Source organism: Gracilinanus agilis, chromosome 1 (assembly GCF_016433145.1).
Source record: "Gracilinanus agilis isolate LMUSP501 chromosome 1, AgileGrace, whole genome shotgun sequence".
Taxonomy (NCBI): Eukaryota; Metazoa; Chordata; class Mammalia; order Didelphimorphia; family Didelphidae; genus Gracilinanus; species Gracilinanus agilis.
In genome coordinates, this window is record NC_058130.1 from 703,760,859 (window position 1) to 703,788,656 (window position 27,798).

The following is a 27,798-nucleotide window of genomic DNA, read 5'->3' on the forward strand; positions in this document are numbered from 1 at the left end:
GGGAAACTGAGGCAGAATTGCCCAGGAATATACAGCTAGGAAGTATCTGAGATTGAATGTGAAATCAGGCCCATCGCTCTGATTTTATTGAGCCACCTGGCAACCTCTTGTCTTAAAATGAGGGCTGGCCCTGGAAGTCTGGAGGATAACCTGGTTTTAAGTTAGTTTAGGTAAGTAATCACAGGCAAGTAGCTTCAACTGTCTGAACCTCAGTTCCCCAATCTGTATAATAAGAATTTACTTATACTCCCTCCCCACAGAGTTTTTGTGAAAATGATGATTTCTAAACCTTAAAGAGCTATATAATATGTTGTTGACTTGGAAAAACACAGAACCACTATAGTCGTAAAACCAAATCTTTAATCAGGAAAGGGACAGGTCCTTAATAACTGGCAGTTACACAGAGCCAAGTGCTAAATACTAAACAGAGTTACAACCTTCAGGGCTCTGGGGACAGTGTCGGAGAGAATCACTACATGATTCTCCCAAGAACAGTAGAACATAGGGATCTTATATACTTTTTGGGGAACTAAGACAGGGGAGTATGATTGATTGACTTTACAATGGCCACAAGGAAATGAGTCCAGGACAGGATTATCAGAGAGAGGCTGATGCCTGGGCTTCCTGGGAGAGGACTTTGATAGAGTAGGGGAAATTTCTAAGACAAAAAGGGTACCTAACATTTGATTATGTCTACTACTCCCACCTAAACTGGGATCATTAAGTACTTTAAGATCTATTAGTTCAGTCTAAACAAAGTCAATCTGGGATTCCCCTTAAGGTAAGTTCCTAAGAGATATGGGGTTCCCTAAAACCCATTTGACACAGTATAACCCAGTTGAATTGCTTGTCAACTCCTAGAGGAAGGGAAGGAAGAGAGGAGGGAGACAACATAAATCATGTAAACTTTGGAAAACATACATGTAAATTTGTTGTTGGAATAAAATGAAGATAAAGTGCTATATAAATATGAGTTGTTTTTATTTTTAATAAAGTCTGTCAAGTCTAGCCTGATCTCTGTATGGTTTTTCCTCTGCTTTCTCAGCTAGCCATGGAGAGGTGCCAGGAAGTAAGGACCCTCCTGAAAACCTGGGAGAAGGCATTCTTTCAAGAACACAAAAGGAAACCCAACAAGGTATAGGAATTTTTTTATCTTTAGAAGTAGGTTAGAAGAATGGCTTTGGACCAGACAGCACCTTCAGTAGATTGAAGGCCTCATTGTGCATGTGCACACATATTGACAACCAACTGAAAATGTTCACTCACTCTTCAGATTTCCATTACTTTTTATAATATACTTAATTTATGTAATTTGCCATGTTCTTCCATCAGATTAATAAGCTCTTTGAAGGCTGAAGCTGTCATTTAAAATTTTTTTGCATCCACAGCACCAATCAAGAGTTCCCCCCTCAAAGGCATTTATTAGTATTTTAATTAAAATTAATAATACTGATGATTGGATTATAAGTGACAATGTTACAGTCATTCTGTGACTCCATTTAGTCAAGTCTCGGGCTTCCCAAAGATTATCAAGTAAAAACGGCTTCCTTATAGTGATAGAAATGCAAAAATAAAATCATCAAAAAACATTTAAAAGGTAGAAGACAAGGGGGCAGCTGGGTAGCTCAGTGGATTGAGAGCCAGGCCTAGAGACGCGAGGTCCTAGGTTCAAATCTGGCCTCAGACACTTCCCAGCTGTGTGACCCTGGGCAAGTCACTTGACCCCCATTGCCTACCCTTACCATTCTTCTGCCTTGGAGCCAATACTGTGTATTGGCTCCAAGACAGAAGGTAAGGGTTTAAAAAAAAAAAAAAAAAGGTAGAAGACAAAAAAGTTCAAAATGGATTTACTGGGCAATTATATCACTACTGGGTCAAATTTAATGTTTACTTTTTTAAAAAATGTAACAAGTTTGTGGTTTCACATATGGTCCCTTTTTTGTTACTTATATACTGAAATGTTCATGTTTTTTGATAATTAAATCAGTAATCATGGGACAGCTAGGTGACTCAATGGATTGAGAACCAGGCCTGGGTTCAAATGTGACCTCAGATATTCCTTGGTTATATGACCAAGGGCTAGTCACTTACCTCCCATTGCCTAGCCCTTACCACTCTTCTGCCTGGAAACTGATACACAGTATTGATTCTAAGGTGGAAAATTTTTAAAAAATCAATAATAAAATTTTTAATTTAAAAAAAGATCTCACCTAATGTATATGAATCTTTGAAGAGAAGAAGGCAATACAATAATCAGCTCAACAAATGGATAAACAAATGTCCTATTAAATAGAAAGGCTGAACCATGTATATGAAAGAGGTCATCGGTAAGTATGGCATTGGCCTATGAGTAGGACTTTTGGTCCCCAGAACCATTTTCCTCAAGGAGCCTAAAACAAGTACACTACAAACAGTGGGTGATTTCGACCTCACTTGATGGAATGAAATGAACAGCATAGGTTCTACCCTTACCTCTATACCCTGTCCTGGTGAGTTTCTTAGATAGAAAAGGCCTAGATCAGTAATGGGAAACCTTCTAGAGATCAAGTGCCCCAACTGCAAACCTCATGCCACATGTGAGCCCTGCTGCTGTATCCCAGACAAGGGAGGGAAGCCACACTCCCATTGGGCTGTTGAGCAGAGGGGTGGATGAAGTGAGGAATGTCCTCAGGCACGGCAGAGAGGTAGAAGAGAGCAGCTCCCTCTGGCATATGTGCTGTAGGTTTGCCAATGTATCTAGAGCAGAGATGGCGAACCTATAGCATGGGTGCCAAAGATGGCACGTAGAATGCTCTCTGTGGATACTTGGCCACCCTCCCTCCCCCACCCCCACTTTCCCCAGAGTCCCTTACTAGAAAGGCAAGAGGGCTTGGGCAGAGCTTCTTCCTTCCCCCTCTCCACTGTGCCTGATGACATTTTTTTACATTACCCACCCCTCCGCCCAACAGCCCAATAGAAGCACTTTCTCCCTCTTCTGTGTGGGGTAGGGGTGGGGGCAGGGCCAGTGCCAGTGCCAGCTGAGCACTTGGTCTGGGTGGGTAGGGTTGGGGCAGGGCCTGGCACTCCATCTCTAAAAGTTTCGCCATCACTAATCTAGAGAATAGGGGCCAAGACTGCCCAGGCATAGAGTGCTAAGGAAGGATATTATTCAAAAAGAAATTATATACTTCATTCCATCTGCCTCCAGAGTTGCTTAGACTTCCCTAATCTTACAGCCTTCCCATGACTCCTAGTTTATCCAGGTACTGGCTAATCCCTTTTCTTGTTTTTTGAAAAAAACATCTAAACTAATACCTTCATTTTGTAGTTACTCTTGCCTCTTTTCTGAAACTTTGTATTTTGGTCATTGATGGCCTCTTAATTCTTAAATCTAAGGGTCTTTTTTTTAGGACTCTATCCTTCTTAATTTCCTTGTTTTGACACTATCATCCCATGTCCATATCTGGACACTTTTTCTTCTTTGGCTTCAGCAACACCATATTCTGAGTCTCCTACCTTTCTATGTCTTTCATGCTCTTCTTTTTCAATTAATGTATAGTAGCCTTTTTTTTTTTTAACCTTTACTCTATTTCTTGGTATCAGTTCTAAGACAGGAATGCAATAAGGCTAGGCAGTTAGGGTTAAGTTCCTTGCCTAGAGTCATACAACTAGGAAGTATCAGATTCAAACACAAGTCCTCCCAACTCCAGGCCTGGCATTCTATCCACTGGGCAACCAGCAGCCCTTTAAAAAAATTTTTTTTCCCCAAAGAGTAGTATTTGACTGTCTTCATTTTATTCTCTCTTTTTTGAGAACCTCAGCCATTCTCAGAGCTTCGACCATTACTTCCTCTAAGGAGAAACAACATTATCTGGAATTCTGACTCTCCTGAAACAGATACCAAAACCAAGCTCATTATCTTCCCTCCCTAAACCATATCTTTCCAACTTCACTATGATACGACCCAAGAGCTATAACCAGTGCTTTCTTCACACTGGATCTCTGTTTCCTTATCTGTAAAATGGACTAGAAGGTCTCCAAGATATCTTTCATCTCTTGTTCCATCTTTTTCTCTGGTTGTCCCAAGTCATGTCCACACAATAGCTTAGAAATCCAGACATAGCTGTATCCCTTACCCAGTATCCTTCCTCTCTTAGCCAGTTAAATTCCTATCTAGACTTTAAAACCTGTCTCATGCTACCTTCTCTGTGAAACTCTTCCTGACCCCACAAAGCAGCCTTTCCACACAGACTTCACACATAATACATTCTAAATACAGTTATTATAAGTTCAGGTAAGTTCAGTGTAACAAATGAATAAACAAATGCCCCATTTTAAAAGGGGGCTACACTGTGTATGAAAGAGATCATTGGTAACTTTATTACTAGGGGTGTTAGCCTATGTGCAGAACTTGTCCCCGGAATGCTTTTCCCCGAATGGCCTAGAACAGCACATTATACATGTTTATTAATAACTAAATACATTTATATATACTACTGTCTATTTTGATCATCTCTGTCAATGTATTATCCCTCTACCAATATTATGTTTCCTGAAGACATAGACCCACATTTTTGTCTCTCCCCAAGTACCTAGTACTGCACAAAGTAGAGACTTGATAGTTTATTGGTTTTATTGTGTTGCATGATGATAAACTAATCAGGAATTGTCTATTACAGAGTGATGTGGAGTCAGCACCAGAGGAAATGAAAGGTGAGTGAATAGCAAAAAAAATATCCTCCACAATGAGTTAACCTAGGTCAGAAATGGAGTGGGTCAAAACTTCCCTGCTGATTACAGCATAGACTGGCCCTATGAATAGCCACTACACTTTTAGCTTGGGCAATAGAGTGAGAATCCAATCTTTTCTTTTCTTTTTTTTTTTAGTTCAGTAATACTTTTTTACCCGATTAGATGTAAAAACGATTTTTAACCATTTTACCGTTTGAGTAGGTAACTTGATATAGTTATACATGTGCTTTTCCATATTCTTCATATTTAGAAAACATCACACACACACACACACACACCCCAAAACCAACCCAAGAAGAAAATAAAGTGAAAAGTGGTATGCTTCAATCTGCATTTTGGCACCATCAGTTTTTTCTCTAGCAATGGATAGCATTTTTCATCATGAGTCTTTTGGAGTTGTCTTTGAACATTGTGTCACAGAGAGAAACTAAGTCAATCACAGTTGATTCTCTGTATGTTATTTTAAAAAAATCCTTACCTTCTCTTAGAATCAATACAAAGTATCAGTTCCAAAGCAGAAGAACAGTTGTGATAATTAGATTAAGTCTACACTGCCCATCTTTAGATTTAATCACAAAAGGTGAGAGCACCTTCCAATTCTGGAAGGTCCTAACCCAGGAGTGCTAGAGTGAGTAACAATCAGAATCAATGGACCGCCCCTACGTTTTGAAAGCGTCTTTTGTGATTGGATACAAAAGCTAAGGGAAGGCACTTCCAAGGAGGGAGGTGGGTGAGTGAGGCTGCAGCTGGTTTGGTGAAGGGGATCTGAGGGATCTTTGCTGGTTCGTGACCGAGACTGTTCCATGTCATGAGTTTAAAGACTGATTGGGGTTAAGTGACTTGCCCAGGGTCACATAGCTAGGAAGTGTCTGAGACCAGGTTTGAACCTGGTTCTCTATCTTCTAAGCTACCTATCTACCCCTGTCCTTGCTATTATTGCTATTACTGTCTACAGTATTCTCCAGGAGAATCCAGTCTTAAAAAAAAAATCCTCCTAGAATTGTGTGTGGAGTGAGCATAACCACAGCCTGGGTAGGGCTCCAGAGCCATTGAAATGTAAGCAGATTGTAGACAGGCCTGTATCTTATACTAGTTTAGGAAGGCAGATATTCAAACAGGTGAATGTAAAACTATATTTGCCTTTTGGGTGATGTGGTAATGTTGGAATCAGGAAGGAACTTGGTACTTTTAAAGAGACTGATGAGAAAACATGAGAAAGCTCCAGAAGAACATTAGTTCAGAGAGTTGCTGAGCAGAGATTAGGTCTACGCAGCAAAAGGGTATTCTACTTTTGAGAAGTTTTGTGAGCTGAATCCAGGGGCACAAAGTTGTCATTCGGGTGACTTTTAGGAGAACAATCTGAGATAAAGAATGGACCTGGAGCTCAACAATAAGGAGATGACAGAAAAAGCATTATCCTTCAACAAGATATAGAGCAATAAGAGCAGGGAACTGGTAATTCAGATGTCTGATCTGGCTGTAATGCTAATGCCCTGAATTGAGTAAAGATTGTCTCTTCTGTTCATATAATGTTTGTGTGGTGTGGACCTTGATGTTCTCTTACTCTAGTAAAATTTCCTGGGCACTTTGGATAGATAACTCAAAATGTTTTGGTAAAGAGGAAGAAGCCAAAATTCATATTTTGTGTGACACCTGTTTGGGGATCAGAAAACTTTGGTTTCAGGGCTAGCTAAATGGCACAGTGGATAGAAAGAGAGATCTGGAATTGGGAGGACCTGAGTTCAAATGTGGCCTCAGACACTTCCTGGCTATGTGACCCTGGGCAAGCCACATAATCCCAATTGCCTAACCTTTTGCCCTAGAATTGTTACTAGGACAGAAAGGAAAGGGTTTGAAAAGAAAAGGAAAGAAAAGAAAAGAAAAGAAAAGAAAGCAGCAGCCAAGAGCAACTTATTTTGGGAGATGGAAAGAGGCTGTCCCACATAGATTCACAGCATAGGATGGGCATGGATGTGTCGTAAGATTGGACATAATGAGCTACAACACTGATGGAGTAGACAAAATCTGGGACAGCCAGGTACCAAGTTGGAGTATTTGATAACTGGGGGTTCTTAACCATACTGGCTACTGACTAGATCTGACTCATACTGTGTTTCATGGTCTCTCTTTCATCTTACAACATGACCCTGACTGCCCCTTTTCTCCCAACCAGAACTCTACCGAGAATACCGAACCCTAAGAAGAGGCCAGGAGTCAGCAGGTCTTCCACAGCCCAGCAACTCAGGCCAGCAGGATCCAGCTGTAGAACGGGTAAATGGAAGGGACCCAGAACTGCAGCAAATAAACCTTTAATCTTCTCACAGAAAGTTGCTCAAACTTGCTATTACCAAAGAAAAAGAGTTCCTGACTAAAGGGGTAATGGAATATTTTTTGGGGAAGCTTCTTGTTATAACACAGTGAAAAGAACATTGAACAGGAAATCAGGAGGCATGGGTCTTAGATTCTCTCATTAGTGGCTATGGATAAGTATCTTCCTCTCCAAAGGCTTTGATTTCTTCTTCTGTCAAGTCAGAAGTTGGGATTAGATCTTTATGGTCCCAAGTAAGGAAGTCACCTCACTACCTAGGACTCAGTTTCCTCATCTGTAAAATAAGGGAGTTAGATTAGATGAGCTCTGAGGTCCTTTCTAGCTCTAGATTTGATAAACCTTCTAGTCTAATGATCTGTTCTATTTCTCTTTAAATTGTGTCTCTAATGAAATGCTACTTTGATGCCTCCTCATGATATGAAGGTGATGTTGGGATTTTAAAGGCTTTCAAAAGAGTATAGATTTTGATCACGCTGCAGAGTCTTCAGGTATCTTATGGTAAAAACTGGGGTTAACCTATATATTTTATCTTCATTTCCTTCATTCTATTTAGAATGTCCATGGCTGACAGTCAAGGTTTTTCCTCTAGCCTGCTTGCAAAAATCTGCTTTTCTACTTTAAAAGCCTATAGCTATAACAGTATAGACCTAACGATGACTATATGTCATCCAGAGATCAGCCCTCGTTAAGACCAGGTTGACTGTGGGGCCATAGCAACTGTCAAAGACCATGTTTTAGAAGGGAATAACCACACTGATAAAACGATTAAGACTTGAATTAAGAATGTTATAAACTTACATAACATTATGGGAAAAATTAACCTAATGAACATTAAATCTTAACCTAATTTATAATAAGAAATGTGTTTTAATGGACAGATTTTATATCAGCAGCTTTCAAAATCTCATTGTGCAATCCCTATAACTGTACAATATACTTGTGTGTATACTTAGAGATAATTTATGTAATAATTTGCATGCTATTTGTTCTTTGAATGTTAGAAAAATTTTACATTAAAAAAAAGTATGGTGGTCAATTTGACCAGTATTCGATACTATTTTGGGGGGGTAGTCTTACTGAGGTTGTGACCAAGTCTGGGACATGTTTTAGTAATCCTATCTGTGAACCCATCTGACCAAGGTATTTTTTGAGAGATTGGCATGATGGGGACAAGTGGAATTTCTTACCTTTCAAATAAGACAGTGTATATAAATCGCTTTATAAGCTTTAGAATGATGAAAAGGTATGTGTATATGCATATCATGTTCAGTGTGTGCATATATATGTGTGTGTGTGTGTATTTATTTCTACCATATGTTGTAATAGTAGTCACTTTTGCTGAATGTGCTGTATTCCTAGTTCTGCTTTTAGGTTGGTTGTCTGTCAGGTTGTTTTTTTAAGCCCTTACCCTTTGTCTTAGTGTCATCTCTTAAGACAGAAGAGTAACAGGGGCTAGTGCCTATTTGGGGTTATGTGACTTGCCCAGGGTCACACAGCTAGGAAGTGATGAAGGCCAGATTTGAGCTCAGATCCTCCTGACTCCAGGCCTGTTGCTCTATCCATTGTGCTACCTAGTTGCCCCTCTGCTTCTAGGTTGTTAACAGCTTTTTGCCACAATATGGGGTATGGCTAGAAAAATCCACACCTTTGTACAAATAATTCTTTCAATTTCCTTTGGATACATTTCCCAAAATGGAATTACTAAATCACGGAAATCAGTTCACAACCTCTTAGAGTGCACTGCCAGCTTGTTCTCAAAAGAGACTGCATCATATTGCAAAGCCATCAGCATTCTTGGAGCTGATGTTAGGTTTTATTATTTTTGCCCAATGGCTGGATGTGAGGTGTTATGTACAGAAATGAACAGCCATATTTCTGGGGGGGTGCAAGCTGGCAGTTGCCACTTTAGAACACCGAACCTGGCAGATCACCCAGGCCCTGTGCCAGGGTGTCATTTAAGGACAAGGTATAAAAGGAGGTCTCCAAACCCCTAGGAATGGCACTTCTTCTCTGACCTCACCTGGAGGAGGAGGGTTTGGGCCCTGAGGGTGGTTTCTGGGAGATTTCTGTTAGGCTGGTAGGAATTATTCAATCATCAGCCAAATATTCAATACTTCTTTGGCATAGATAACATCTTACATACCAGCTAGTGAGAAAGCTACAACCAAGAGCATCTGCAACTGACCCAGGGGCTGCCCAGCCTCTGGGCTCAGCAACAAGCTACAGAGTTGAGATTTGCCCTCAAGGCTGTCTCATTACAAACAATATCAACTTGTGCTCCAGGATTAATCAACATCAACAATTTAGGCAAGGTCTTAGGGTTTTCCTTCATTCCACCTACCTTCCCTTTCCTTCCCTCAGTTATTTATGATTAAACCCTGTTTAACCTTGAGCCTGAATAATCTTGGAGCCTTGCTTACCTATCAACAACCATCCTTAATAGCTTTCAGATCCTAGTTACAGCCTAGTTGAGCAGGTCATCCCAAGCCAGTTATCCATTTCCAACTTGAGCTTTCAGGGAGTTTCAGTCTGCTTCCTGGAGACATTTTAACTGTCTTGGTTGGTTTGGTTCCAAGCCCTGAGCCTATTAGCAGAGAACCTTTGGGTTTAAAAGGGGACCTGACCCAGCTGTTGTGAGAAGTTATCCAACTCTCATATAGCCTTGGTTTGGGATTCCCTACCCTTCATATTCCATCAACCACATCTGTCTAGGCCCCTTGGCTGCTCCTATACCATCCACTTTGTACATGCATTACCAAGGTACAGAGGTCAGGCCCCAAAGTTTTTATTTGACTTTCTTTGATTACTAGGAAGACTGAAGGTTGTCCAAAGTTGTTATTTGCCATATTTGTATCCTCTGTGAACTATCCTGTTCATATCATTTCGAGATAGTGTATTTCCCTCATAAATTGATACCATTCCCCATAAACACTAGGTCTTAGGCTTTTGTCTGACTTAAACATGAAAATTTTCCCAAATTTACTCCCTTTTTTAAAAACCCTTCTGTCTTAGGATCAAATCTGTATATTAAGTGTCTGAGGTCAGATTTGAACCCAGGACCTCCAGTCTCTAGACCTGGTTCTCTATCTACTGAGTCACCTAGCTGCTTCAGCCTTTTCTTTTTATTGGAATTAAGTTACATTTGGTTAACTATGAAGTAACATAATAATAATGATAATAATCATAACTAATACTTATCTAATGCTTATTGTGTGCCACCATGCCAAGTGCTTTTTATAATTGTTAATTCATTTGATCCTCATAACAACACTGGGAGTTAGTAAAGAATACTGAAGAGATAGGGTGGGCTGGATTAATGAAGGGCTTTTAAAGCCAAAAAAGATTTATATTTGATCCTGAGGAAATGGAGAACTCCTGGAATTTATCCTGTAGAAAGGTGACTTGGTCAGAACTTTGCATTAGGAAAACCACTTTGACAGCCCAGTAAAGGACAGAATGGACCAAGAAGAGCCTAGATGCAGAGAGACCACCAGCAAGCATGAAGTGATGAGGGTAATGGTGTCAGAGGAGAGAAGTGGCAGGGTACAAGAGGTGTTCAAGGCTTAGCAATAAATTCAATATGGGGAGTGAGAGTGAGGAGTCCAGAATGACTCTTAGGTAGTATACTTGGGTAACTGGGAGTCTGGGTGTCTGGTCTGGTGGTGCCTTCAACATTCATAGGGTAGTTAGGAAATGGGGAGGGCTTGGGAAGAAAGATAATGAGTTCCGTTTTAGACATGTTGAGTTTAAGTTTGACATCCAATTTGAGGTGTCTAAAGGTCAGGTGGAGATGTGATTTTCTCCTGGAAGTCAGGAGAAAAATTAGAGCTGGATAAATAGATCTGAAAAGTCTCAACATAGAGGTGATATTCAAGTCCAGGAAAACTAAGGAGATTAAGAAGGAGCAGTCAGATAGTTAGGAGAGAGAAGAACCAAGAGAGTATAAAGGACCACCAGATCTGGAGTTGGGAAGACCTGGGCTTAAATCTGTTCTCCAGCACTTCCTAGTTGTATGACCCTGGGCAAGTCATTTAACTCAACTGCCTAGCCCTTGCCACTTTTCTTTCCTAGAATTGATACTAAGACAGAAGGTAAGATCAGGGTTGAGAGAAAGAAAATATCAAGGAGAAAAAGACGATCAGCAGTGCCAGAGAGGTATACCATACACCTCCATTGCCCTCTGTGTGATAATTCAAATTTAATTCTTAAGGGATAGTTGTATTCCATATGTTGCTGTCACTAGAAAGGTGATCTTAAAAAGATGAGCCTTTGTTTTCATGGAAAGTTTGAAGTTCATCAAAGCAGCTTTGCAATTTATCAGACAAAATAGAACCCTACTGTCTTCTTGTTCAAATCTGGGCTCAACTTTTGTCCATTTCTACTCTCTGTCAAAGATGCAGATATAGATGGACCTCCAGTGTTTATTGGAATCTAAACAGGAGGCATCCTTCATCCTCTGGGCCTTTCTTGGTGTTTCCTATGTGGGCGGTCAGATCTCTTTTCAGGAGGTTCTACAATGTTCCAGGGTTTGTTGCAGCCAGTACGTTGTCACTGGTGACAGGAACATCTTGAGGATCTCACCGTAAATGGGCAATCCCTCTTCAACTTGGTCTTTGGACAAAATCTTCTCCATCACAGTGATGAATGCCTTTGGTATTCTCCCTATTTTATACCTCTCCTGATGTTTATGACCAGAGGATTGCTGAACAGGTTTATTTCTGTTTTATCCTTCAAGAATAAATTTGAGGGGAAGCTGGGTAGCTCAGGGGATTGAGAGTCAGGCCTAGAGACAGGAGGTCCTAGGTTCAAATCTGGCCTCAGACACTTCCCAGCTGTGTGACCCTGGGCAAGTCACTTGACCCCCGTTGCCCACCTTTCCACTCTTCCCCCTAGGAGCCAATACACAGAAGTTAAGGGTTTAAAAATGTAAAAAAAAAAAAAGAATAAATTTGATATCAGGATGAGAGACACATTATTGAAAAAGAACCTCTAAGGTGACATTTTGTTCTACTGAATGAAGTGTTTTTTCATAATCAACAAACAATAAGCATAATAGAAACTTATTCCCTACATTTTAAGTTAATTGTGAAATGTTACAATGTATAGTATCCATTTTTGAATATCACTCATGAGAGCCTGATGTTTCTCCCTGCTCCTGCCCTCTTGGAATGTGCTCTCAATTCACCATGCTACTCTTTAAAATTTTGTGCCAGGGCAGCTGGGTAGCTCAGTGGATTGAGAGCCAGGCCTAGAGACAGGAGGTCCTAGGTTCAAATCTGGCCTCAGATACTTCCCAGCTGCGTGACCCTGGGAAAGTCACTTGACCCCCATTGCCCACCCTTACCATTCTTCCACCTAAGAGCCAATACACAGAAGTTAAGGGTTTAAAAAAAATTTTTTTGCACCAACAAAAAGGTCAGTATTATTTTTCTCATCAGCTTTTTTCATTGTTAATGAGAGCCAAAGTTTTTTCCACACTTTTGATGTTTTTCCCTCCTTCACTGTCAGTTGTTTGATGGTTTCAGAATTATGTTGCCTACAGCACAGATTTCTTTAATATGTATTTGGTCTAAAACATCTGCTTTTCCCGTTCATTCTTTTTAGTCTTATTTCCACATCTCCTTTATAAGGGTTCAAGCACAGTGCTTCCACCCTCCTTGGCAAAAAAAAGAAGATGTTATAATGATTTCTACACATTTCCATTTTTCTTCTCTTTATAGTCCTTCCATTTTCATGTTTGAAATCTCTTGAGGTTTCTTTGCTTAGTTGGATATTTTGCTGTGCTTTCTTTAAATTGTTTTTTAGCTAAACTCTAGAATTCTTTCTGCTTTATGAAAGGACATGCATCACAACTGCCCATCTTTCTTCTTTGTAAGACTTTTTATTCTAACCCAGTGTTGCTTTTGGCAGCCGTTCCTCTCCATTTGGCCAGTTAGGTCAGATATGTGCTGACTGAGGTACTTTTTGGGCTCTTGGTCTCCTTGTTGTGGCAATTTGTGTTGTTTAAACTTCTAGATAAAATTATTATCATTGGTGTCATATCTGTTTCTCATTTCTGATTATAAATTACATATTTGATACATACTTCAGGATCGATTTGTTTTGGTCATATGTCATATGTCTTGGCTCATTAATTTTTTTCTTGTTTATTTACTTGCTAGTTTATTACTAATCTTGATCTTAGTTCTGACATGTTAGTGATCTGAGTACACAGATCAGTACATATATATATATAGTTGATTCAAGAATAACTCTGGGGGGTTGGCAACTGGGTGGCTCAGTGGATTGAGAGCCAGACCCAGAAATGAGAGGTCCTGGGTTCAAATCTGGCCTCAGACACTTCCTAGCTGTAGGACCCTGGGAAAGTCAATTAACCCCCATTGCCTAGCCCTTACCACTCTTCTGCCTTGGAACCAATACCCATATTGATTCCAAGAGGGAAGGGAATGGTTTAAAAATAATAATAATAATAATAATAATAATAATAACAATAACTCCCAGAGAATCAACTGCAAGTTTTTACTTCTCTGTTTAAACATAATCCATTTTATCTTTTATAGTGCTGATCATATCCAATGTACAGTGTCATTTCACAAAGAAAATGTTCATTGTATAAAGGTAGAAGAAGACTTCCATGTAAACTACAACTTTTTGACCTTTCATTCTTTCTTAGTCAGCTAGCATTTATTAAACATCTACGGTGTGCTAGGCATTGGGCTAGGCCTGAGGATACAAAGCAGAAACAGGGGTCATGCTCTCTAGGGACTCGAAGTCTAATTGGGGAAACAACATTCAAACCACTATCTATGAACAATATATGTGTGGTGTAAATTGGAGATAGTCTTGCAGGGAAGGCTAAATTAAAGGCTAAACTAAAATGAATGAAGCCTGGGAAAGGCTTCTTGCAGAAAGGAGGACTTTAGCTGAGACTTAAAGAAAGCCAGGAGGCAGAGGCAAGGAGGGAGAGGACTGTAGGCATGGAGAGAGTTTGAGAAAAGGGTTGAGTGCTGAGCTGCTAAGGCAGTGAGTAATCAACTTATTTGTTCTCTGCCCTGTCTATGCCAGACTCCCAGAAGACTGGCAGATGGGCAGCCAGCTGTGGCCTTGGATTCATCTTGATGCTTTTGAAGTGTCCCAGCTGGTGGCTTGGACTGAACAACCTTCTAATAGCCTCCTTCTCCTCCCACTCCAGTGTAAACTTCTAGCTCACCTGGGCTTCCATTTTCTTCTACCATAGGCCCCTCTAATTAATCTGAATCCTCCTTCCTGACATTGCTGTGGCCCTTTATAGTTCATAATACACTTTTCCATTCAGGATCTCATTTGCTCCTCGCCACACCACTTGGAGATCTAGATAGGGAGAGTTCTCTGATACTTCAGTAGAGTGAGCCATGCTCTCCACTGATGCAGATTACAACCCATCTGTACCTTTTCATCAAATGTGTTTTTTGACTATCCTATGAATCTGTCACAAAGAATCTAATACATGGGAGGCCTCTCTAGTTCTTTCAATATTTTGCAGACACAAGGACAACAGGTAGGCAATCCATCTGTTTTCAGCTGACCTCCTTTCCTGGTCTCACCTATCCTTTTATACCCCTACTGGGGCTAGGCAAATGGGGTTAAGTGACCTTCCCAGGTTCACCAAGCTATAAAATGTCTGAGGTCAGGTCCTCCCAACTCCAGGCCTGGTGCTCTATCCACTGTGCTATATACAGCTGCCCCTTCCTATTTTAAATAAGTGTTGATTCAATTGGATTTTATAGGCAAGGAGACTAAATCTTAGAAAGGCAAAAGGTGACCTTCAAACACGATCATATCTTTCTTTCCCCTTTCTTATGTTCTTTGCTGTGTTCAAAGGCATTGTAGAATCTCAGTCTCAGATTAAGAAGCAGCCTCCAAGGCCATCTCACCTTTAAGTATGGCAGTAAGGAAGGTTCTGTTAAGATGCTTCTTCCCCTCTGTGACTGACTCTGGTCCTATAGGAGGGTTTCAGGACTGCTTAGGAGTAGGGGAGAGGGGTGGTAGTCTTGGGTGAGGTTCTAAGGCATTCTTTGCCTTCTTCATATGGTGCATAGACCTGCTTCCCAAAAACAAAGGTCTCCCTTTTAGCCACAGATTTGTAGAATGTTCAAGCTAGTAAAGACAAGTGTCGATCACAACCAACCATCTTGTTTTACATATGAGGAAACTGAGACTTAGAGAGAGGTCTCAGGATTTCTTTCACCAAGGACCCAGAGCTAATGAGTGGCAGAGCTAGAAGCTAGACCCAGATCTGTGATTTTGGGGTGGAATGTACATACTGTCCACTACTCAGGCTGCCATTCCACATCACACTTAGTCTCTCAGGGTGAGAGCCTACTCTGCAGTTTCACCTTGCCAACTCTTTCTCCATCCACCTTGCTTTGGCTTCAGCCTGTTTTCTTCTCTGTCTCCTCTCAACAGATACCAGAGCTGGATTGCTGGGGTGCACATCTGAACAGGAATATGACCAAGCCACCATTGCCTACTCAGACAGCCACCCTCCAGGTGCCTTCACAGTCCTATGGGAAGAAGCTTAAGTCTAACCTGAAAGCTGCCTTACAGGTGTGTTTTGGGGGAACCCAGGAAGGAAGGAGTCTTATGACAACATACTATGACTTAGAGGTTTATAGAAGGTGGGAGTTCGGAGGAATGATTGGCCGAAACACTGGACCAGAGAGAAGGAAGCTATGAAATTTTTCAAGAACTGGGTCTTCACAGCGTACTCTAAACTTTTCACCTACCAAATTTTCACCTGTAGTACATTGTTAATACACTGATGTATCAGGGGGCAACTGGGTGGCTCAGTGGATTGAGAGCCAGGCCTAGAAATGGGAGGTCCTGGCTTCAAATCTGGCCTCAGATACTTCCCAGCTGTGTGACCCGGGGCAAGTCACTTAACCTCCATTGTCTAGCCCTTACCATTCTTCTGCCTTAGAACCAATGCACAGTATTGATTCTAAGACGGAAGGTAAGGGTTTAAAAAAAAATACACTGATGTATCTGGCCTGGTTTCTTTCTTGATAGATATCTCTGGTCCTGAGTAGGTCCCTGAATCCTCTCAGGATGGTAGTAGGAGTGGTCATGGCCCCAGTCAGAAGGGTTGGAATTGGTATGATTATGAAATCAAAGGACTGTTCTTTTTGGGTATGGAAAGGAAACTGAGACACTTCTTTCCTTTCATAGGTAGGACCCTCCTCAGGCCAAATACCTCGGCTTCCATGCAGACAACAGCCAAAGACATGCCCATCAGCCAAGTCTCGTTTGTCAGTTCCCTTTGCTCCATCAGAAGTCATACCCAGTCCCTGTGAAGGAGACATCGTCATGCTCAAGCCTTCCATACCTACCTGGGGCTGTGGACCAAAGTTTATTCCCCAGCCTGGGAAGCTGAAGCAGTTACAAGATACCCTGGGCCAGAGGCTGAGCTCCCTGGATCCTGGCTGGTTGCAGAGGTGCCAGGATGAGGCCAAGGAGAAGCCAGAAAGGATAGAACATTCCAGTTCCCTGAGCTCACCATCAAGGGCCCAAGAGCCTTGTCCAGAGCAGAAGTGCACAGAATCCCAGCACCCTGCAGAGACAGATCTGAGAGTAATCTTTAACGATGATGATGATTTCAGTGGTGCTTCACTGCCTGAGATCCTGACAACAAAGCCAGTCTTTGGCAGCCTCCCTGAGAAGGAAGACACCCCTTCAATGAGTGAGGTCAGAACATTGCAGAGAAATCCCATTCAGAAGAGACAGAGGGATGAGAGCCAAGACAGAACTCTGAAGCACCAGAAAATTGGCACCAAGAAGATGAAGCTCAGGAGCAAGTCTTCACCAGAGTCTAATGGGGAGCGTAACAGGGAGTCTGGGAGAGTGGCAGCTCTGGAGATCCCCAAGGAAGACCTTCTGGGAGAAATGGTCATGGAGAGGATGGCCAAGACTGTCACTGGGACCAAAGCCCCAAGGTAATGTTCACGGGTTAGGTTGGGGAGACAGACTTCCAACCATGGTGGTCACTCTGTGTCAGGGCCCAAAGTTCAGCAGGAAGCAGAGTCCACTAAGATTGGTTGGGAAACTGTGTCCTAGAGGTGGCGGAGCTCCTGAGTCTTTGGGTCTTTTTCAGGACTTTCTCTAAGGCCAATGATAACTTTGTACGTCTCAACTTAAAGAAGAAATGTTATACTAGGGGCTTTGTTCTGCGGGGTAAACACCTCCGTAAGCAGGTAAGGGGTCCTCAGCCTCTATTTCTGACCCTGGGTAAGCCACTGTCCTCAGTTCAGGCCCATTCAAAGAGGCTGGAGATACAAGGGTATTTGACCACCTAATGGGAGATTGACCTTAGTGTATCTCAAGAATATCTGTTCCAGAGGCATTGGCAGGATGACAGGCTTAGATTTATCTCACCTGTGTCTCCTCACCTGCAGATATGGAAGAAGAAGTGGCAGATGAAAGGCGAGCAGTTTGGGGGTGGCTGGTCCAGAGGTCGGGGTAAAGAATCCTGCTTCAAATGTGGAGGCGCTGGGCACTGGGCTTCACAGTGCCCTGGAAGAGGTAATAGGGAGTGCCGAGGCAGGACTGCACAGAGGTATCTCTGCCAGGCCTGGTTAAACTCTGGTCTAGAATAGCCACTCGTCCCATCCTTTCTTCTGCCCAAGGGCAGAGGCTCTTTGTGAAGGAAGCCTATGTTCCAGCCACAGGAGGCTGTCCTGGGAAGAGGCTGGCTCTGAGCTGGGCATCAGCAGAGCTGAACTAGTTCAATTCAACAAGTGCTTGTTGAAGGCCTGTTCTATTCTGGTAATAATTCTTATTTTTGTTTTTCTTAAAATTAGCCCATGAGGCAAATGGTGCTAGGATTTTCTTTTCCATTTTACAGATAAAGGAACCTGAGGCTCAGAGAGGAGATGGCTTACCAGTGGTCACATAGCTAGTCCTGACCCAGGACTCAAACCCAGGCCTCATATTTCCAAGTCCTTTTTCCTTTGGACACTATACTGCCTTACTGCTGTGTTAGTTTCTGGGATAAAAGGCAAAGGCGACACATGTCAAGACATGATTCCTGCCCTTGGGGAATTTACAGTCTAGTTCATTCAGGGAACATGATAGGCTAGTGCATTAGACACAGATGTACACAAGTCCTCGGCATGCCAGAACTAGAAGGAATATATAAGGACCTTTTCTTTAGCCTCTCGTATGGAAGAGAAGGCAGAAGGCAGGCCACCTCCTTCCTCTGGCAGTGCACCAGTTGTAGGGACCCCTGCCCTGTGTCCTGTCTTGACCTACCTAGGAATGTTTTCAGGAGGAGAAGCAGACCTTGGGTTTGTGCCAGAAAAAAGCAGCTGTCTTCCAAGCAGTGGCAGTGGCCTGACCCGACAGTGTGCCATCCACCAGAGGGTGGGAAGCGAACTAAATCTTGCCCTCCCTGCAACAGTCAGTGTCTCACACAATTGCACCCATCCCTCACCTATACTGCCCCTACACACACACCTCCCATTCTAGACCCTGCCTTGCTGTGAATTCTCTAAATCCTTCCTTCCTCTTCCCTTAAATTCAGTTCCTCCAGGCAGTTTTAACCACTGTGAAAAAATCTCCTTCCTTCCCCCTTCCCACCTTCTGCCCCACATCACCTCATGGCTATGGCAGGTGCCCTCAACAGGGCAGGCTTTGCCCTTGGGGACAGTGACCAATGGGTAAAAGACCCATACCCCTGTGCCCCCATTTCTGGTCTGGACAGAACAGAGTGAATTTCACAATATATATTTGTCTAATTTGTAAATATAAGTACATTTTTGGAGACCACAGTGTTAGTGGGTGGGTATGGGGGGGAGAGCTTAAAGGGAAGGTGAGAGAGGTGCTGCAGGTCATTCCTTCCCGTGCAGCTCTCACCTCTTACCAGTCTTCTGAGGAGGGAGACAGTAAGACCCTAGAAGAGCAGGAAGAGGAGGAGCCCCCCCTTCCCACACTGGAGGAGGTGGCCCAGAGAGTCAGTTCTGCTGCCTGCAGGGACCTTGGTGAGCTGTTTGTGGTACCTGGAGCTGGACAGGCAGGGCTGGGGAGGGGGAGGGAGACTTTAGTTGGCCCCTTTACTTCCCCGAAATCAGGATTCACTCAGGAACTCAGAGCCCTGTGCCCCCTCTGTCTCCAACCCTATCAAGGATCCAGGGTTGTGGGTCCATGGACCAGAGGGGTGAATTTCTGTGTCCTTCCCCGGCTCTCGAGCTGGCCTTTCTCTATGGGGATGTTCTGGGCTGTGAGGGCTCTTAGCCTAAGGGGAGTGCCCTCTCTCAGTGCCCCTTCCCCCCATGGCACATCCTGGGCTCTGGGAATCGTGGGCCTCTGTGTCTGTGACTTTTCCTAAAGGAATGACCCTGGTTCGAGGAGTTGGCTTCCAAAGGTGGCTTGCTTGGTGCTTAAAGCTGTCTCTCTTGTTCTCTCCTCTATCCCAGAGAGTAAGAAGCAGAGCAGGCAATCTCAGCCGGAAGAGCCGGTGCCCCCAAAAGGGCCTGAGTGCGAGGCCCTCGAGCTTCCCTCTTCCGTGGAGCCATTGTACAGCTTGGGACCCTCTGGGCAAGTGGCAGGTAAGACGTATAGCGTTCGTTGGATGCAAAGGAGAGAGGACGATGTGATGTTCTCCCTGCATCTGCAGGGGCCACAGAGGCCCCAAAGGGCAGGCTGCATCCCATCCAGGGCTCATGGCTGCCCAGCACCATGCACTCATGAGCACTCTTGGGAAGACACTCTCACTCAATTGTCACAACCACAGTGGCCACTAGGTGGCGCCATGGGCTGTGGCTTCAACTGTGCTCACAGTAGCTGCGACCCTAGGCAAGTGACTTTATCTGCCTCAGTTTCCTCATCTATAAAATGGAAATAATAACAGCGGGTACCTCTCAGAGCAGTTGTGAGGATAAAGTGAGTTAATATTTGTACAGTGCTTTGCAAACCTTAAGTCACTATGTAAATATTAGCTTTTATTATTAGCAATTTCCTGGTGTACCCAGAATCATTAACTCCCTTTCATGGTTGAGAAAACCCAAGATTCGTATAAGTGAGGTAACTTACCCAGAACCGCCTGGCTGCTAATTGAAGGAACCTAAGAATTATATTCAAACCCAAGAGTCCAAGTCTGTTCTCTTTGCAGTAAATCTCTTTGAGAGGAATAGACCTTTCTTCCCCCATCCTAAAAAATCCCTCACTAGATCCTGTCTCCCCCCTTATCTACCATTCTGTATCTCTCTTCTCTTTCTTAGCTGGACTTCTTTAAAAAAGCTTTCTCTCATCATCTTTCAGTCTCTTCAGAACCCTGGGCCATCTGACCTCTTCACTCTGCCAGGAACTGTTCTCTCCAAAGTTCCTGGTGATCTCTGAATTGCAGAGTCTGACAGCCTCTTCTCAGTCTTTATCCTTCTTATTGTCTGTAGCATTTAGTACTGCTGAGGGCCCTCTCTTCTTGGGCACTTCCTCCTCTTTGGGTTTTGGTGACATCACTCCCTCTTGGTTCAGCTCCTGCCAATTTACTCTCTTGTGGCCCCTTCTCAGTCTTTTTTGTGGGATCATTACTCACATCAGGCCACCTAACCGTACCCCCAACCTGGTTTCCCTTCTTTTTCTACTGTTTCCTCCAGTAACCTCCTCAGCTCCCATAGATTCAGCTATAATCTCTATTCAGGTGACTCTCAGATTGACATATGCAGCCCTGGTCTCTCTCCTAATCTTCTGTCCCTCATCACCACCCACTTATAGGACATTTCAAAATAGATATTCTGTAAGCATTTTAAACCTAACATGTTCAAAAGAACTCATCTTCCCTCCAAACCCACCTTTCCCTAACTTTCTCAAGGTATCATCCTCATTTCTTCTCTTTTCTTCACTCCAAATATTTTTGTTGTCATTCAGTTGTGTCCAACTCTTTGTGATCTCCGTTTTGGGGTTTTCTTGGCGAAGATACTAGAATGATTTGCCGTTTCCTTTTCTAGCTCATTTTTCAGATGAAGAAACTGAGGCAAAAAGAGTTAAGTGACTTGCCCAGGGTTTTTGGCTGGATTTGAACTCATGAAGAGTCTTCCTGATTCCAAGCCCAGTACTCTATTCATTGTACCACCTATAAGTTATCAAATCTTGTTGCTTTACATCTCACACATGCCCTTTTTTCTCCACTCAATAGCTGCTAACCTAGTTTAGGCCCTATTTACCTCCTGATCATTGGTCCTCTTACCTCTCTTCTCCACCCTGATATAGCTACCAAAATGATCTTCCTAAAACACAGCTCTGACCATGTCCTCCCTACCCAACCACCCACCATCTCAGTAAATTCCAGTGGCTCCCTGTTACCACTAGGATTAAATACTTTAGATTTTAAAACTGATTAAACTTGACCCCATCATCCTTTTCCAGCCTTCTTACACATTACTGTTCTTCATGCTCCTCAGCCCTGCTAGCCTTTCTCCCTCACACACAATATTCCATCTCAGATCTTCATGCCTTTCTACTGCCCCCATGCCTGGAATGCTTTCCCTGTTTTTTTCCTGCACCTTTGAATCTATGTTTCCTATAACAGGCTGAACTCAGGGGGCATCTCCTACTGAAAGCCTTTCTTGTTCCCCATTACCTGGTGTCTTCCTCTCAGATCTGATATAGATTTGACATGTGCAATCATGTAAAGTATTTTTACCAGATGAGTCATTTTGTGAAAGAAATGTAGAAGTGAAAAAAAATGGCAAGGAAAGAAATTAAAATAAAGCAAGTTTTAGTCTGCATTAAGACTCCATCAGTTCTTTCTCTGGAAGTGGGTGGCATTTTTTATCATGACTCTTTAGGATTTCTTATATCATTGTATTGCTAAGAATAGCCAGGTCATTCATATTTGTTCATCAAACAATATTGCTTTACTGTAACATTGTTCTTCTGGTTCTGCTCAATTCACTTTGTTATCAATTCATCTAAGTCTTTCCAGGTTTTTCTGAAAGCATTCTACTTGTTTTTTCTTAACAGCACAATCATATTCCATCACAATCATATAGCCCAGCTTGTTCAACCATTCCCCAATTGATGGACACCCCTTCAATTTCCAATTCTTTGCCACTACTAAAAGAGCTGCTACAAATATTTTTGTACAACTATTTTGATAAATATATTTCTCCCTCTTTTTTTTTTTTTAAATCTCTTTGGGAAATAGACCTAGTAGTGATATTACTGGATCAAAGGGTATGTACGGTTTTATGACCCTTTGGGTATAGTTCCAAATTGCCCTCCAGAATGGATGGATTGCTTCACAACGCCACCTACAGTGCATTAGGGTCCCAAATATTCCCACATCCCCTCCACTATTTATCATTTTCTTTTTCTCTCCTATGGCCTCAGATACTTTCTAGCTTATGTTCCCCTGGCCAAGTCTCTTACCCTTGTTTGTCAGAATTTCCTCAACTATAAAATGGGTATAATAACCGTAGCTATCTCACAGAACTGTTGTGAGGATCAGATGAGATAATCTTTGAAAAGTATTTAGCACAGTGTCTGGCACATAATACATACTATATAAATGCTTCTTCCTTTCTCTTCCTCTTCCCCTTGGCCTCAAAGCAGAGTGCCTACAGGGTGAGGTTGCTTTGTCAGGTTTAATTACTTGAACCCTGTTGATGTCATGTTTCTTGCAGAGACCCCATTGGAAGTATTTGAGACTCTGACTCAGTTTGGTTACCACACATTCCGCCCTGGACAAGAGGCTGCCATTATGAGGATCCTCTCTGGTGAGCACTTTTCAATGGCAGAATCTCCCTGGTATTAGGCAGTCCTTTCCTTGGAACCAGAGAGCTCCAGAACTGAGATAGGCCCATGGGCTCCTATCCCTCAAGAAACATCCCCTTCAGTTTTACTGACCAAAGAAGGCATTGGCACTAGGACCCTTCCCCAGTCCTTCATTTTGCTGCTTTCTCTCCAAACAGAGAGGCCTGAAAGATAAATTGGGAGGAGGCAACCAAGGGATCTAAAGATGTTCCCTAGACCTAGCAGGTTGTACAACTTACTGGGTCTGAAAGGGGCCATACTCTAAACTGGCACTGGGGGATCCAGAAAACAAGATATGGTTTCAGGGGAGGCTTATTTGGGATGAGGCATCAGATAGAGATAATTGGACATTGCTGCCTCTGTGATAAAGGGACCTGGGGGCTGTTGCTTTCCAATCCCTCAGGGGGAAGGGTCCTTGTGGTCTGTTTCAGGCCTTTCCACCCTGGTCGTGCTACCCACTGGCATGGGAAAGTCCCTGTGCTATCAGCTCCCAGCCCTTCTTTATGCCCAACGCAGCTGCTGCATTACATTGGTTGTGTCACCCCTGGTGTCACTCATGGATGATCAGGTAAGCCACAAGCACCAAACTGTTCATCCCTGAGGTGGGAGAATCCCAGAGCCAGGCCCCTATCCAAACTGCATGGTGTCCAGCCTTGCTTATACCTTGTTTGTCCTAAAAAGGCCTCCCAGACAACGTCAGGACCCTAGAAGTTTCTGTGTCCTTTAGTTCCCTGTATTTCTGTCTGCTTCCTGCCCTATCCTGATACCCATGGCCTCCAAAGCTCTTACTCCAGGAATTCCTGACTTGAGGCACTCTACAGAGCCACCTCTCAACATAGTCTCCAAAGAGAAGGACAGATCCAGTTTCACACAGTCTTTCCACTTGCTTGCCAAACCACTCACTCTTTCTTTTTAAGCTCTTACCTTCCATCTTAAAATCAATACTGTGTATTGGTTCCAAGACAGAAGAGTGGTAAAAGCTAGGTAATGGGGGTTAAGTGACTTGTCCAGGGTCCCACAGCTAGGAAGTGCCTGAGGTCAGATTTGAACCCAGGACCTCCCATCTCTAGGCCTGATTCTCAATCCACTGAGCCACTCAGCTGCCCCCAAAACACTCACTTCTTGAAAGCTTCCACCATGCCAGGGTTCTCCTCTCTCTGACAACTTCTTATACAGCTTTAATTAGACCCTCCTTGTGGGGAGGACTTCTCAAGGAACTGGTGCTATGCCCATGGTTCCCCAAATCTGGCCAATTCACAGCATTCACCTCTTTTAAAACCCAGCTCAAGGCCCTTCTTTTACAAGCAGCCTGTCCTTCTCTAGCAGTAGCTTCCTAGTGCTAAGAGCCTCTGGTTGTCATTTCTTCATTACTCACATTTATCTCCACGTTTCTCAGGACATATGCATGTGTCTCTTCACACATCCTCATCTTATCTATCTCACCTGGATAGCAGGCTCCTCAGGACAGAGACCAGGTCTCTATATTTCTTTTGCTTCCCCATTATGGCCTGGGAGAGGGCTGGGAAGCCTCAAGCCACTGATTTGTTTCACATCCAGGATCTTTGAACCTGAGACTTGGCTAGTCAGTCTGAACAGAGCAAAGCACTGAGCTCTACAAGGCCAGGAACTTTTGGCTCTGTCCCTGCCTCTCTGAGTTTCCCTAGGGTGGGAATAAAGCAGGACCCTCCCTGGACTCTGCCACTGAGAACCTGTGCCACCAACAGGTGTCAGGACTGCCCCCAGGATTAAAAGCTGCCTGTGTTCACTCCAACATGACCAGGAAGCAAAGAGAGACAGCCATGGAGAAGGTCAGTAATCTGTGAGTTAGAAAGGAAAGGTGCTTCAGCCTTCTGCCCCAAGTGGACCTGGCCTGAGCTTCTTTGCTGGCTGGTGCCTCCCTTCCCAGGCTTCCAGCCTGGCCAGAAGATGAAACTCTGAGGGTCATTGGCCCGAGTGCTGTTACCATGGTCCCTAAACCCTGTAGACCCCATGCCCTTTGCCTTGCTCAGGCTCCTAAAATCCTACTGGGGGAGGGCTGAGGGGGAGAAGTACTTGGTGTCTGTCTGCCTGTCTGACTGACTAACTAGAATGGGGGCCCTTGCAGGTGATGACTGGCAAGGTGCAGGTGCTGCTGTTGTCCCCAGAGGCAGTGGTTGGGGCTGGAGGCTTCAGCTGCCTCCCACCTGCAGCCCGGCTGCCCCCTGTGGCATTTGCCTGCATCGATGAGGCTCACTGCCTCTCCCAGTGGTCCCACAACTTCCGGCCCTGCTATCTACGGCTTTGTAAGGTGAGGCCCTGGGAAATAGGGGAGGGTCAAAGAGGCGACTAGAAGGGAGGGGGTGTAGAATTACAGAGATCGGGGTCCCCCTGAGAAGCCAGTTCACAGAACTGGACGAAGAGCCCAGGGCTGGGCGCTTCAGAGAAAGGGATCACCTCCGAGTCATTGCTCACTCTCCCACTCTCCTTGGTCAGGTGTTGCGGGAGCGTCTGGGTGTGCGCTGCTTCCTGGGCCTTACGGCCACTGCCACCTGTGCTACTGCCAGGGATGTGGGGGAGCACCTGGGAATTCCGGAGGAAGCCATCTTTGGGGCACATTTGGCCGCCATCCCCTCCAATTTACACCTCTCAGTCTCCCTGGATAGAGACAAGGACCAGGTAGGATCCTTCCCTGTTCCTCTTAGAGGCAAGACAGGCTGAACCTGGCTAGAGTTAGTTCTCTGTTTAAGCCACCCATGTGGAGTCATCACCAGCCAGAATCCAGACAGTGAGGGAACCTGCTGCTGCAGTGGATATCCCAGGACCTGACCAGAGTTTGCTTTGAGGTCTGTAACTCATCTCCCTGACATCCCCAGAGCTGGTTTTGTGAGGTCCCTTCCAGTTCTAAGATTGTCTGAGCCCGTCCACACATAACATTCCTAACAAGGATGAAGGAAGAGCCATCTCAGCATTTATTCCTCCTCTCAAAGACAAGGGAGTTACTCATCCTCCCTGAACAATAGTCATTTCTCTAATGCTTTAAGGTTTGAAGAGCTCTTTCCCCATAACAACCCTGTCAGGTAAGTAGTATAGTTATTGACAATCCTATTCTAGCTTTTTTTAAACATCTGTAAATATACTTTCATTCTCATTATTAAAAAAAACCTTCCTATATTTTTATAAACCTTTGATAAAAGGCTATTCATATTAAAAAACATTTACAAAGAGAATTGGAAGGATCTTTCCATTTGAATTATACATACACACACATTATATACATATTTATGTATTCACATATGTGTGTGTGTCTATATCTATAACCATACAATAAACTTTAGGAGTCATTCCTACTCATTCTATCTTTTAAAAAATTGTTCTTTTAATTTTGCCTTATTTTTATTGATGTCTTTTGTTTTTATATCACATTTGTTTCAGAATATATTTCTCCCCCTGCCCTACCTAGAAAATCATCCCTTATATCAGAGATTTTAAGAGAAATCAAAAATTGCAGCTAGTTAACTCCACGGATAGAGATCTTTAGATGGGAGATCCTGGCTTCAAATGGGACCTCAGACATGTCCTAGTTGTATGGGCCTGGGCAAGTCACTTTACGTCAATTGCCTTGCCCTTACCACTCTCCTGCCTTTGAAATGATACTTGCTATTGATTCTAAGACAAAAAGTAAGGAGTAAGAGAGAGAGTGAGAGTGAGAGTGAGAGTGAGAGTGTGGGTGTGGGTGTGGGTATGTGGGTGTGGTTATTCCTTTCATATCTCTACTTTCTCCATAACAATTTCCATATATCACAGGTTGGCATAAGAAATTACATGAGAAGTTTGGGGGAGTTTTGTAGAAGCCACAGACGACACACAAAGGCCAGCAGACAACACAGAAAAAGTTTAAAAATTCAGAAATACATACTTAACCCAAATTTTACAATAAGGTACCATAAATGCCTTATAAAAGAAAAAGAAAAAAATCAAACTTCTTCTCTGATACAAAGAGAAAGCCAAAACATTTTATGTAGATTTTTCAAATCCCAGGGACTTTGTGCCCCTAAACCCTGTGATATGGAAAGGATAAATATAAATGAATAATAAAGGAAAGAGAAAAAAACAGTTCAGCAGAACTAGCCAATATACTGCCTCTGTATGCAATATCTCAGACCCATAGTCCCCTCCTGGAACTGTGTAGTGACAGAATGGAGATGCATTTTTCTCAACTCTCTTGCAGGGCCAATCCTATTCATTATAAATACACAGTATTCGGGTTGTTTTTGTTTTTTTTTTCCACATTTGCATTGTTATAATCACTGTATATATAGTCATCTTGTTTCTTCTTATTTCACTTGGCACCAATTCACTGAAGGCCTCCTTGCCTCCCTGAATTCTTCGTATTTATTTCTTAGAGCAGTGATGGGCAAACTTTTTAAAGAGGGGGCCAAAGGAAAGGAAATGCTCATCTGTCAGTCTGTTTCTAAGGCAACTCTTTGGAAGTTTCATTGTGTTGTGTCCTACTCGTTGTATTCGTCAGATTAGAATAATGTCCCGCCTAGATAGAACATTTCAGGGGGTATCTGGCCTGCAGGGCCATAGTTTGCCCATCACTGTCTTAGGGCATAGTAATATGCATGTATTTTGTTTCTTTAGCCATTGGTTTCCCCAATGGCCACCTACTACCTTTACTACACAAAAAATGGTGCTGTGAATTTTTTGGTGTATAATAGGACCTCCTTAGGATGTGTGCTTAGCAGTGGAAACATTTAAAAAATGAAACAGGAAAGCAGCTGGGTGGCTCAGTGAATTTGAGAGCCAGGCCTAGAGATAGGTAAGGTAAGATTTTAAAAAATAAAATAAAAAGGAAACAGACTCAGAGAAGAAGGGACTTTCCCATTGTCAAACAACTAGTATGTGTCAAAACCCGAACTCAAGCCCAAAGTCTCTAGGAATTTTTTTTAGCATTACAGCCCCCTAGCTCT

The 27,798-nt window shown here is 43.1% G+C and overlaps 1 protein-coding gene across 1 annotated transcript in view; it reads left to right on the forward strand.

Moving 5' to 3' along the window:
* The first annotated feature begins 111 nt into the window (after positions 1–111).
* Positions 112–27,798, forward strand: part of RECQL4 (RecQ like helicase 4) — a 42,564-nt gene continuing 14,877 nt past the window's right edge. The window contains exons 1-15 of the mRNA XM_044658325.1: positions 112–170; positions 1,046–1,135; positions 4,659–4,692; positions 6,905–7,002; positions 15,476–15,646; positions 16,268–17,031; positions 17,190–17,289; positions 17,491–17,617; positions 18,943–19,074; positions 19,510–19,641; positions 22,717–22,809; positions 23,278–23,414; positions 24,571–24,654; positions 24,951–25,133; positions 25,319–25,501. Of these exons, the coding sequence (XP_044514260.1) occupies positions 1,052–1,135; positions 4,659–4,692; positions 6,905–7,002; positions 15,476–15,646; positions 16,268–17,031; positions 17,190–17,289; positions 17,491–17,617; positions 18,943–19,074; positions 19,510–19,641; positions 22,717–22,809; positions 23,278–23,414; positions 24,571–24,654; positions 24,951–25,133; positions 25,319–25,501 (2,322 nt within the window). The 5' untranslated portion in view covers positions 112–170; positions 1,046–1,051. The remainder of the gene's footprint in view (positions 171–1,045; positions 1,136–4,658; positions 4,693–6,904; positions 7,003–15,475; positions 15,647–16,267; positions 17,032–17,189; positions 17,290–17,490; positions 17,618–18,942; positions 19,075–19,509; positions 19,642–22,716; positions 22,810–23,277; positions 23,415–24,570; positions 24,655–24,950; positions 25,134–25,318; positions 25,502–27,798) is intronic.